At 31.9% G+C, this 12,792-nt stretch overlaps 1 protein-coding gene and 1 pseudogene across 2 annotated transcripts in view; one reads left to right on the forward strand and one right to left on the reverse strand.

Annotated features, from left to right (window-relative positions):
* Window positions 1-12,792, reverse strand: part of LOC128172588 (SAC3 domain-containing protein 1-like) — a 35,744-nt gene that overhangs the window by 10,028 nt on the left and 12,924 nt on the right. The window contains exon 1 of one of the 2 annotated variants that reach the window (XM_052838372.1): window positions 591-729. The exons of the other annotated variant lie outside the window; for it this stretch is intronic. Within the exon in view, the coding sequence (XP_052694332.1) occupies window positions 591-658 (68 nt within the window). The 5' untranslated portion in view covers window positions 659-729. Of the gene's footprint in view, window positions 1-590; window positions 730-12,792 lie in introns of those variants that run through there. 2 annotated transcript variants of the gene reach the window in all.
* The window catches only part of LOC128172586 (multiple epidermal growth factor-like domains protein 10), a 56,881-nt pseudogene continuing 46,945 nt past the window's right edge, over window positions 2,857-12,792 (forward strand).

The following is a 12,792-nucleotide window of genomic DNA, read 5'->3' on the forward strand; positions in this document are numbered from 1 at the left end:
TTTTGTCTCATGCGTAAGAATTTCGATCGGAAGATTCATTCATAATGCAGTTGACCTCGATGAACTGACCTCAATCATAAGAAGATGCTCCGTGAACTGACCTCGATCTATTGATGTTGCATAATAGTAGCTAGGAAGACGGCTTGATTTATAAACAAGGTTACGTTATGATGGCATTCAATGTTTTTCAGTCGCAATCAATTATTTTAATACAACTCTTTCTTTCTATACGTGTGAATGCTCTTTGAAGAGCACTACTCATTATTCTGAAGAAGAAGATACATTAACATTTAATAATTACGTTAAAAATATAAAACTAGACAAGGAGTTTACGAACGGCTTTCCCAAAATTTATTTCAAAATTAAATTTGTTGACGGTTTATAATGATGAAATTATGGTGTACAGATTCAAAATATTCTATATTTTGTAAAAATACAGTACTTTTTAAATCATTTTACATCAAACTGATCATGTCGATTGCTTCTAGCTATCTCTATATCATTATTGCCGATCATTCCTTTAAAAGGAACACTTGTTTAACCCCTAGCTCCACTCGCTTAAACGGTTGCACAATGAAGATGCTATTTACATTTCTTTTTCCCTTGCAGGACACATCTGAATACATTTTCCTGTTGAATTTGGGGCCAGTCTTTCCATCACACAAAATGTGTTCAATGTTGATATAGATGTTTATGTTTGCATAACATTCACTCTAGTCTTGAAGCGTTTTAAAGATTGTGACAATTCAATATAGTTTCTGAGTTTTTTGGGATAAGTTTCCGAAATGGGGAAACGTGGAAAAACGGATGCGGAACGGAACGCAAAAGTTAACAAAAACAATTTCTTTAAGTTAATGAATCTCTTAAGGGTGATTGGTACTTCTGTATAATTAAAGAATATAAAGAATATGATATAATCTTTAATTTGCAACAAAATGCTTCATTCTATATGATAAGTAAACATTTGCTGACGACTAGGCCTAAGCAGAGAAACAAATACATGTAGTTTTGTATCAAATCAATATTGTAGACCATTTCTCATTTTTAGATAATAATAGAACAACAAATTTCACTAACGGTTAAGGATTTTTATTCGCTAGTTATGAAGCTGGTGTGGAACCTGATTTTAATTATTTATTTTTTTACTCCACCCTCCCCTTGAACCCCCCCAACCCCCCCCCCCCCCCCCCCCTCGAAAAACTCTTATAGTAACTGTTTGATTATCTTTAAAAAAAATTAATTTTAAAGTCATAGAAATATCCGATTATAAATATTTATATGAGTATTTTGATGAACTTTACTGAAAGTTTGAAATCGTAATTGTGGAATATTTTAAAAAATGCACATGCTAAGAGTGGGACATGTACACGTACTTCTTTCGTCTCTAGAAGACTGTTATGGTTTCATTTCAAACAGACGTAATACATGTTTAGCATGATTCTTTAAAATTTAGAATTAAGTCTTTCGTTTCCTATTGTACAGAATATAAAGGGTCAAGAGGAAGATGCTTATATCTTGTAGAAGAAAAAAAACCCAGTTTTTACACTATATATATACATGTATATGTACATGTACCTGCATGAAATCACCCTCTCCGCGAGGAAGATCGATGTTCAAGTTCATACGGTTTTTTTTTTTTTTTACGAATGATCTGTTTATTTAATTGGGTATGTATATTTGTTTATTTAAAAGCCTTGATTTTTACTTCCTGGATGTTTTAGATAAAGAACAGCCATAATGGAGGCAGTTTTGTTTTGTTCGTTTCTGTATGTATGGATCAGTCTTGGAAGAGCATATGGTAAGGCATTCTACTGACTCATTCATTTATTTAAATACCAAGGAATACATATTGTGACTTATTGTTTTCATATTCAGGTTGAGGGGCAGAAGTCGGTCCATTTCTCAGCCCTTTTCACAATAAATTACTTATCGCTGTCCCCGCCCACACGGTCGCCCTTTTGACGCAAATACACCGTACTAACAATCCTGATGAAACCAAGCAGTTTGATGCTTATACTTTTAGCCCACAATAACACACTACAGATTTGATATTAATTACAATGTACCTTCATAATGGTTTGCCCCTTTAATACGTACGTTACATGAGAGTAATACAACGAAATCACAGAACTTGACATTTTATATGTTTAAAATATGCTTATATATTATTAACACCAAAACAACTAAAAAAAATTAAACGAACTGGTTATAAAAGTATAAGTTCTGTTCTGCATTCCTTGTATTGACCTATCTTTAATAGTTATACCTCAAAGTAAACAAAGTCATAGTTTTAAAACTTTAAAGTTGATGCAAAATTAAATTCAGTGGTAGGCAATGCCCCTCCACCCCACTATAGCACTAGTTATAAACCAAAATGCTTTTTTGACATGCTCGTATTAAATGCATCCATTCATTGATGAATGTTTTTTTTTATTGCTAACTATACTGTACTTGACTCCCTGTATTATTAATTTCATACATAAGCATTAATAAAGTTGATTACTTCTCTCAAATTGAAATTCACGTGTCGATAAAAATCAATAATAATCTTTTTATGCAGTAAATATCATTTTAAATAAACCAGACTGACGGCAGTATCCGTTCATGTGATTGGGGACCAAGTTTCCATGTGGATGAACGATATTTAGCACAACATACATGTACATGTAGATTTGCGTCTCTGACTTTAGAAAAACATACATGTTATAGGCAAATATTGGCGTGTGAAGTAAATTCTTAACCGTTTTGTTTTACAGAGAACACGGCTTTGCCTAAGACAGCTGTATCCTTAAAACAACCTTTCAGTGTTACATATAACCACTGTTTTACAGATAATCTTGCATTGAACAAATCAGCATGGCAGCAGCATCCTTACAACAATAACTACGATGTGTGGGGGGCGGATCTTGCTGTGGATGGACTGTATTCAGACCTGTCTGCTGGTGGAGGACAATGTACGATATCAGCAGAAAACAAAGAGACAGCAAAATGGTGGGTAGATCTCGGAGAAGCACTCAGTATACACCACATCTTTATACAGTACAGGACGGATAATTTTGTCTGGGGTAAATTACATTAAAACAAATAATTTTCTGAATAACATATTCTAATTGTACTTGCATGTATGAACAAGTGTCGAATTGTTATTCAAAAGTTTTATATTTTGTGCATATTGCTAATCGATCATGTATGAGAGGTGAATGAGTGATTTTGGTTAGTCATGTGAGGATTTTGTTTACGGGTGTTTGTTGACCACGTGTTTATTCTTCACTACTATAGTGCAGCTGACAAATAGAAAATTACGACTGAATTCATTAATATGCATGACCTTACTTACTCACTATAAATAGCGTAAACCCCGCCAATTCCCCAACCCCACGACTTTTATTTCCATGGTATAAACAGTGAAGTGTACCGTTACCGTAGCTGTGGAAGATATTTCATATATTTTGTAAACTCATAGTTCTGGATACCTGGTAAGCTTCCGTTTACCTTGTAATTGAAATATATTAATTGTAATTTACTTTTAATTTATTTTATTCAAATATTCTAAATAACCGTGTGATGTTGCGTATGAATTGTGAGTGTGAGTGTGTTTGTACTTATAGGTTTTATTTAATAATATACAATCCTCTAAATAAAGAACCAGTGAATAGCTGAAATCAGTACCAGGGATTCAGCGTTATTTATTCACAAGACCCTGCGACACAAGTATTGATACAACATTACAATATCTTACATTATGCTCAAAACACCTTAATATTAAAGCATCACAATTCCTTAACACATTGATTTAATGGTTATTTGTTAAACATAGTTTAGATATAATGTAAATGATAATTTTAATCAATTTTCTGAAGAAAAAATATAAAATATACCCATAGATAACTCAAGGCAGAAAACATTGAAGTTCCGCATATTCTGATAATTTCGAAATCTTCATCTGAATGGTGTTCATATGATTGTTGTGCAGTTAAGCCTTCTATCATTTAAAATTGTGTAACTTGTGTTCCATTCAAAGTATAGACCTGAAATTTTGACACAACCATTACCAGTGTTCAGACTTTATGCCCATTAAATTTCAAGGTCATATCAAAAGGTCACAAAGATGATGACGTCATTTAGCCTTTTTAACCATGTACACCTTTGTCAAATATATACTTAAACCTTTGTTGATTTAAAACTCACAGTTGAATGTTTATCCTTGTAATATATTTATACTTATATATTCATGATCGTAATATATTCATGACTGCGTCATGACAATCTCATTGCTAATTTTTATTTAAATCTGAACCATACAATATCTTGTTAAAGACCATTATATGTTGCAAATTTCCGTTGGTTTACAAGTACTATAATTACTATATGTAAATTATATCACAGTAGTAATTATCTTCGTTTACCAATTTGAATATTCCAGTGTGTGTAAGTAGCAGAAATGTAACTTGTATGAATAGCAGTACTAACATTTTAGTAATATTCTAAAAAGAAACTTACTCGCATAGGGAATTTTAACGATGGCTATTTCATTTTAAACTCAACTGAAAGGGACTCGAATGGTAGGTTTGCTCACATTTGCAACTTCTCGGGCCTTTACGGCAGGCTCTGCAGTATACGTATCAAAACCTGCAAAAACTGTCATGTTTTAGAATTCAATGCATTTTCTTTTATAGAGTGGGTATGTGCTCCATATTTTTCTCATACTCTAAATAAAGTATATTGGAAAACAAACCGATTTCACTCATTAAGAACGTGGAGAGAAGACCCACTATACATACATTAAACATATCATTTTGTATCCCAACAATTGAACGTTTTGAAAAAAAATAATACAAGTCCGTAAATTCGTGGTCAAAGTCAGACATAATATTTAAACAGCCTACTTTCTGTGTCTGAAATGGCTCAGTGGTTAGAGTACCTGACCTTAAATACCTCGGGTTTTTATGTGATGGGTTTGATACCGCAAAAATTTCTGGCATTATATTTTTCATATCTTTTGTTAAATATATTAAAAACTGAATATAGTTAGTAATTGTGCTTTAGTAAACGTGAATTATAATATATTTGAATACATTTAATTGGGAAAAAGAGAAATTCAAAATTGTATTTCACTATTAAACCGAATGGGAATTTGCGCCATCGTATTCCCCCATCGTCTTTTATATTCTCCTATATTTTTTATGAAACTCTTCTTAAGGAGACCAACTATACTACATTGTAAGTCTAAACTAAGTCTAATACAAGTCTAAAATGGCCTCGACCACCGAACCCTCTTATAAACTGCTTTCAAATTATATTTTAGTGCTATGACTACATGTATGCTATAGTAGATAAATGATTCAACATAATAAATATGGTTAAGAAATAGGCCACTTTAAATTATAACAATATGGTTGATATTTGTAACCTTACATGTATCATTCTCTCAATATTCATATGTTTCAGTGTCTTTGCCTCGCTGTGATAACATTACGCATCGATATTTATATACATGTACATGCATACATGTACATATGATTTCTGTCGGAGCGTGATCAAATTTTAGATAAAACCCTCCGGTTTTATTGGATTTGATCACACCCCAACCAAAATTATCACACCATATACTCAAAGAATGGTTCCTTATTCCTTAATTGTGTCAGTTGAAATCAACGGCTACACTGCGTAATTCTCTTTTAAAGACACTTAGTATTCCAGAGCAACGTCATCTAATCCTTCAACCAAAACGTGTACTTCACATGGAAGATACTACTACAATAACATAACTCACCCTGATGGGTATTTTGTGTATGCTTTCCAAATATATTTCAAATAAGTGTTCTGAATTAAGTGTGATTTGTTAATTTGGTTTTTTTTTTCATAGTTGTAAAAAATGGCTACACTGCTAGATTCCTGGGATACTCTGTCTACGTATCAAACTCAACCAATAAAGACAACGGAGTACTATGTTTTAAGGATACCAACTATACCAGAGCCACAATACCCAACCCTACAAACATAACGTGTATCACACACGGGAGATACGTCATCTACTACAACGACAGGACCCACCCTCCGTATCCTGCTGAATATTCTCATGCCGCACACAATGAGCTATGTGAACTGGAGGTCTATGGTCAGTAAATTTAGACCAAAACACTCACATGAACATGTATCATATTTTGCAAAATGTAATGTTTTAGAGGCAGTTTTATATGACTGTGATGATGTATTGAATTGCTAAAAGCATTTAAACAGTTCGTTTGGTAAACATAAATGCACATTTTGTCAAATGAACGTTTTTATGTTCTTTTATTTCAATAGCCTGTGTTTTAGCGCATCGTTTCTCTTAAAAGTATTTAAAAGAAATGAATGGTATTATAAGTCCGAAGTCAAATGTTTGTATGTAATTTTTTTTTTTTTTTGGTTTTGATCGTTATTTGATTTTAAAATTAACATAACTCCATAACTATCAAACATGTTATTCCATTTTCAAATCAATTTTGTTTTTTGTCTCAAATATGGCACTATCATACCCATAACATGTAGCATAAATAAACTCCTTTCATAAGGTTGCCCAACACCACGATATTATGGGCAGCATTGTTCCATACCGTGTCCACGGAACTGTCAGGATGGTCATTGTCATATAATTGATGGAACGTGTCTAGGTTGTAATGATGGATACAGGGGACCAACATGTCATGAAGGTAATTGCGTCAGCTTTCAACTATTGTGCAATCCCTTTTCACTTGTTTATGTATAAACTTATAATTGTCATTCAAATGATTAACATTTTAATGTTTAGATACCATTAACTGAGAATCAAAATTTCGTTGCACTGAAAAAACCTAACTAATTATCACAAAAAAAAAAAAACAATTGCAATCAATTTTGAATTATGTGAACTTGATATAAAAAAAAATTAGTTATTTTTTAAAAGAACAATTATCAAATTACAAGGAAAGTAAATGTGAAAATGTCAGTTGTAGATAACTTCGTAATCAACAAAAAATTAAAAGTTTAATAATTTCGCAATGTTTTCAATTTCCTTAATACAATTTGTTAATGGGAATGCCATATTATCGTATAAGGAGCAACCGAAAAACAAGTCCATATCACAAACAAACTCACTTTATATCATACATGCATTTCCTGACAAGAAGGCTTATTTCAACATTTTTTTAAAGAATGCAGTGATGGCACATACGGTCTAGAATGCGGAAATTTATGTGGTAACTGTAGTAACGGTGACAGGTGTAATCACGTGAACGGAAGTTGCCCAAACGGATGTGATGAAGGAGTGTTTCATGATACATGCGACAGAGGTAAAACTAAAAAAAATTAACTGAAAGCGCTTGCAAGAACCAAATGTTCTATAACTACGTAATATAAATTTCATTAGTAAAACCTGCAGGGGATCATTTGCTAGAAAAAAGAGACAGAAAAGAAAAAACAAAATGATAAGCTAAATATCTTGACGAAGATAAGTCATAATTTATTGTTTATTATTGAAATGCAGTATGTCTTGCTGGTTGGTATGGTCCAAACTGCGCTAACAAATGTGGTACAAACTGCAACAGCTGTAATAGATTCAATGGGGACTGTGAGTTTGGATGTAAGCCTGGATGGAAAGGAAGATACTGCGAAAATGGTAGGGAAAAGCTTATTCAGACGTAAATGCGTATACAATCGACATGTGATAGAGGTGAAGCTCCATAGAGCTAGGGTGTAATAAGTCTATGGATTTATCAGTAACGTTGATTTTAATAAGTGTTTAGGTGCTATCGTAGTGGTGAGTGCAGAAAGAAGCAAGAATTAAACATACCTTACGGCATTGTGAACTAAGTGATATTATGTCAATCAAAAAATTTAAGAGAGAGAGAGAGAGAGAGAGAGAGAGAGAGAGAAACAGACAGAGAGAGGAAAAAGTGAGAGAGAGAGAGAAAGAGAGAAAAAACAATTATTAAAAATATTTCTATATTAAATTATATTAAATTTTAAAAAAAATCATACAAAATGCATAAACTTCCTTCCCTATAAAACCGTTTTTTACTTTTTGGGAGAATTGAATTATTTTTCTTTTACACATGTATTATGTTGTTATAACTTTTCTTTCTCTTTTTTTTTTTTACATCGTTTTAATTTTTTTTTTTTTTTTGCAATTTCAATACACAAGTTTGCATTCGTGCCTCTAGTTTCTGTTTATATGTGTGTAATTTTCCATTTTCTAATGTAATGGTTTGACAATATGCAATGTCTACATGGATTGTATAAGTGTTTGTTTGTTTTGCATTTTTATTAAGTTCAAAATGTTCAAAATAACAAGGCTGTAATTTAGAAATCATTGACAATATGCGTAATAGCACGTGTTGACTGTGACGTCATACGTTAAAATGTATAAACATTTGTTTGCGTTTCTCGCCTCAATACTAAGAAATGAAAGTGTATAAAAAATTCAAAGTCTGTATGATACTCAAAACGTGTAATCAACCATCAAGGAACCGTAAATCACGAGTTAATTGACAGTCATTTTTGGCATAGCACTGCGGGAGCTATACTCATTTAGAAAGCATAATGGGATGCTGCCAAACAATTTTTCTTTATGAATCTGTAGGTTTAGCTCGTTTTTTCCAGTGCATTGGTTTATAGAGCTCCCTTTGCTCACCAACGCTGCGCTCGCTATAATCATAGAACTCAAATATTGAATGAATAAGTAAAAACCGGTTTTAGAGGGAAGCAATTGTATGCATTTTGTAAGATTTTTTTTTTTTGGAACATAGAAAGGCTCATGATAAGAATATACTTCTAACAGGGTGCTAAATGACAAGCAGTTTATACGATATTTCTTAAATATCGCATCTTTTAAACAGTTTATACCTAACATGCATTTTACCTGGGGGATTGGGGTCATTAATTTCACAGTTTATTTTACCCTCTCCTTCGGATGCTTTACACTGAATTTAGTCCCGACTATCAAAGTGAAGAAGCAGAATTAGTTTAAATTCTAACAAGCGGCGCATGTCGAACGACGACTAAATAAGCAAATGAAAATGTTTGTGTTTTAGAATGTCCGGACCAAACGTACGGCCCAGAGTGTCAGCAAATTTGTGGAAACTGTGAAAACAAAGAACCTTGTCACCATGTGAACGGAAGTTGCCTAAACGGATGTGACAGAGGGGTAAATGGTGAAAAGTGTGATAAAGGTACTAGTATTAAGAATAAAAACTGTATAATATTATCAATATGAATATTACAAACTCCTAAATCTATAAATATACTTAGTATAATATAGTATAGAATATTTATTGTAAGCTTTTATGAATTAGCCTAAGGATACCAATAACTAAAAACAGATAATATTACTAAATTTTGATATAATACCGGTATGTGTTAGTTTAATAAGTCTATTGAAAAAAAAATGTATAAATGAGTGACATGAACAAGCTGACAAAAGATTACAATTATAAAGAAAACGTTTTTCTTTTAAGTAAATCTAATCGCTGACGTAGTAAAATATTGTTTTATTAAAATCGGAAGTTGTCATTTAAATGCAGCGGATTAATTGATTTTTCTTTTTATTAAACTAACATTGTTTTCTATACTAATAGCATGTCCTGATGGTCGTTACGGTATTAACTGTCAGGAACAGTGTAACATTAACTGTGGAGTTCCATACAGATGTGACAGGGTGTCAGGACAGTGTGAGGGAGGATGTCAGGTGGGGTTAAAAGGTGAAACCTGCGATACAAGTAAGGGCTATTTTTTAACTTAATATATGTAAATCAGCTTAATTTTAGAAAGAGTACTAAAACATAAAAAAAGAATATTATATTTTTAAATGTAATACATCTTAAAGTACTGAAATTATTTAAAAATATACTTTTTAAGCGCAATTTAAGCACTTAGCCAGCACAAATTTTTTAGTGATTTCGTAAATGTGGACATTATAATGAATGTTTAAAACCTGTCCAATTCCTATTGCATTTTATACGAACATAAATTTGATTATTTACTAGAATGTGATGGTGAAACGTATGGACAGAATTGCAGCTCACTCTGTGGTCACTGTCTTGACGAAGCACAATGTCACTACGTCAATGGTACCTGTCCTAATGGATGTGATAGTGGATATCAAGGAAGTCACTGTACTCAAGGTGAAGATCATTTTATACATGTTATTTGTCAAACTGAATTTTGCAGTTTTACAGGTTTCAACATAATACCATTTATATACCTGACAGCAAAATTAAGCCGTTACAATTCAAAACAAAAATGCCAAACTTATGTTAATATATTTAAGATAACTTGCTATTGCTTCTATATTAGGCTTTTTCATTTGGAAGTATTTCTGTCCTATAAAACTTTTCAATGAATGTTTTTTTAAAAAAGCTTTTAAATTTCATAAATTTTAAAACTATTGTAGCATGCAATAACAATACCTATGGACCAAAATGTTCGATGAAGTGTGGAAACTGCCTCTACTTATATGGAGAACAGTGTCATCACGTGACCGGCCAATGTCCACGTGGGTGTGGCGATGGTTTCCATGGTGATCTTTGTGACCAAGGTATCAATGGTTATGAATTTTCAAAAAAAATAAAACTTTGCAATAAAATATACATTTTCAATGATGCTCGTTGAAGCGTGGAAACTGTTTATGACATCAATTGACTAATTAATGTCTACGTCATGTGATGTGACGGTAGTTTTCGGATCAGAACCAAATTTTTCCGATGCTTTATTTGAGTGATGTATTTAAAAAGATACAATTGTAATTTTTTTAGAAAGATTTTCAGTTTTTAAATTAATAATGAAAATGGTGCTGAAAGGTTTTACAAAGCATTGCAATTGATATATATATGTGTACATAACATTCCCCTTTTGATATACTATTATATACGTCGATCTTGTTGATATGGCTTTTTGAACTTGAGTTTCTTTTCCAGTGTTGGAGTCATCTTCTAGTGATCCTGCATCAACCAGCCAGTTATCAAATGCGCTCTATGTCTGTGTTACAATTATAATTCTTAGTGTAACACTTAATGTATTTTTAATAATTAGGTAGGCAAATACTTTTAAAAAAATATTCAATTTGCTGTCATCAATTGTTCAATTTAAGTAATTTTAATTTTGTCTCTGCTAAACTATTCATGAAGATGCCTATATTCTTTAATAGACAACTAAGAAACAACATGTGCAGAAAACAAAATGACAAAGAAAACCTTGATAGATGCTCCGTCGGAAGAGTTAAGGATAATGAACAGTTGGATAATTTTTCGAAGTCTGTGTATGACAAAGCTGAAGACAACACTGCGTATCAAGAGCTTGGAGAAATAACAAAAGAATCCCAGTATGATAAACTATCTTGACAAAAATTCCCATAAAATCCGAGTTTAGTATGTGAAAACACTTGATCATCAATCCTTATTATAGACATTTCTTTTGACAGAGATACGTTAGGACCTTAATGATATACCACAAAACGTGTCTTTAAGACATTAGAATGAAACAATGTGTTATTAAGAGAGCAAAAAACCATTTACTAGCCAATTATTGCTTTGTATCCAGGATCTCCAGAATATATATTTGCTTTTTCATAACATGTTTCAGGCATGTTTTTCATTTCCTAAGGTACAGTTAGCAGCTTGTGTATTAAACCATTTTTTTTCTATTATACCAATGTTTCTGTTTACAAAATGCAAATGATTTTGACATACCCGTTTTATAACCATTTATGTTCAAAGTGTAATTGCTCTGAATTAGCTACAGCCTGATGAAAATACATCTTACATGTGTCTGGTTGCAGAGTTATTTATGCTAAAAATGTTCAGTAAAAATGTCACGATTTACTATTTATTCAGTTATATTAGTCTCTTACAAATAAATCAAAAATAAAAAAAATTATGACTTAAACCAACATATTTTGATTTTCGTCCATGTTAACAAATACACCTTAAATTTTTTTCTACAATGACTACAGTCGTATCTGGTCTAAAATGATATTTTAAATATTTTATGTTTAAAAAATGATTTTTTTTTCATTGTTTGATGTATATAGTGATTTGCCTGAAACTGGTACATGTACAATGGAAGGAGTATGAGTTTGTTTACCCCCCCCCCCTTCCCTTTGCCCAGAACTTCGACCTTGATTTTTCCAGAATGACTACAGTAGAATTTAAAAGATTTTTCACATGTATAAGATAAAGTGAAAATAATCATTTTCAAAGACAATACCTTGGTTTCACATCGACAAGCTAGTCAAAACATTCTGTCATTCACCGAAGAAGATGCAACTAATCACCGGAAACATTTGACTTCGTATTAAAAAAAGAAAAACGATAAAGACTTCACTTTCCAGATTTGATGATAAAAAAAAATATTACGTTAAAGGGGTTTGATCACGATTTTGTTCAAAATTTAATTCTTTAATTTTGATGTTTACAATGCTTAAGTAACTAAGTCATTTTTAATAGTCAGCAAATTTTTTGAGATATAAGGGAGTTACAGAGCTTACAATACGTTGATATGTAAACAAAACCTTTGTTGTAGCCTTGTTGAAGTGAAAATTCCAGTTTTAGATCTAAAATGAATGTGCTATATGTTAGAAATTGTTTATTTATGATTAAAATGGATAGGTCTTGAAGATTGACAAATAGGTTAGAAACAGATTTTTACTGGTATATTAAACCTATGTAAACAAAAACAGGGCACGAGTCTTGTTAACAAGACAAAGAAATGTGAGCCCTGTATCTTGCTTATAACTCTACGCCTGACTCTCAAATTTCATTTTTAAAGCATTGTAAATGA

Source organism: Crassostrea angulata, chromosome 2, assembly GCF_025612915.1.
Source record: "Crassostrea angulata isolate pt1a10 chromosome 2, ASM2561291v2, whole genome shotgun sequence".
Taxonomy (NCBI): Eukaryota; Metazoa; Mollusca; class Bivalvia; order Ostreida; family Ostreidae; genus Magallana; species Magallana angulata.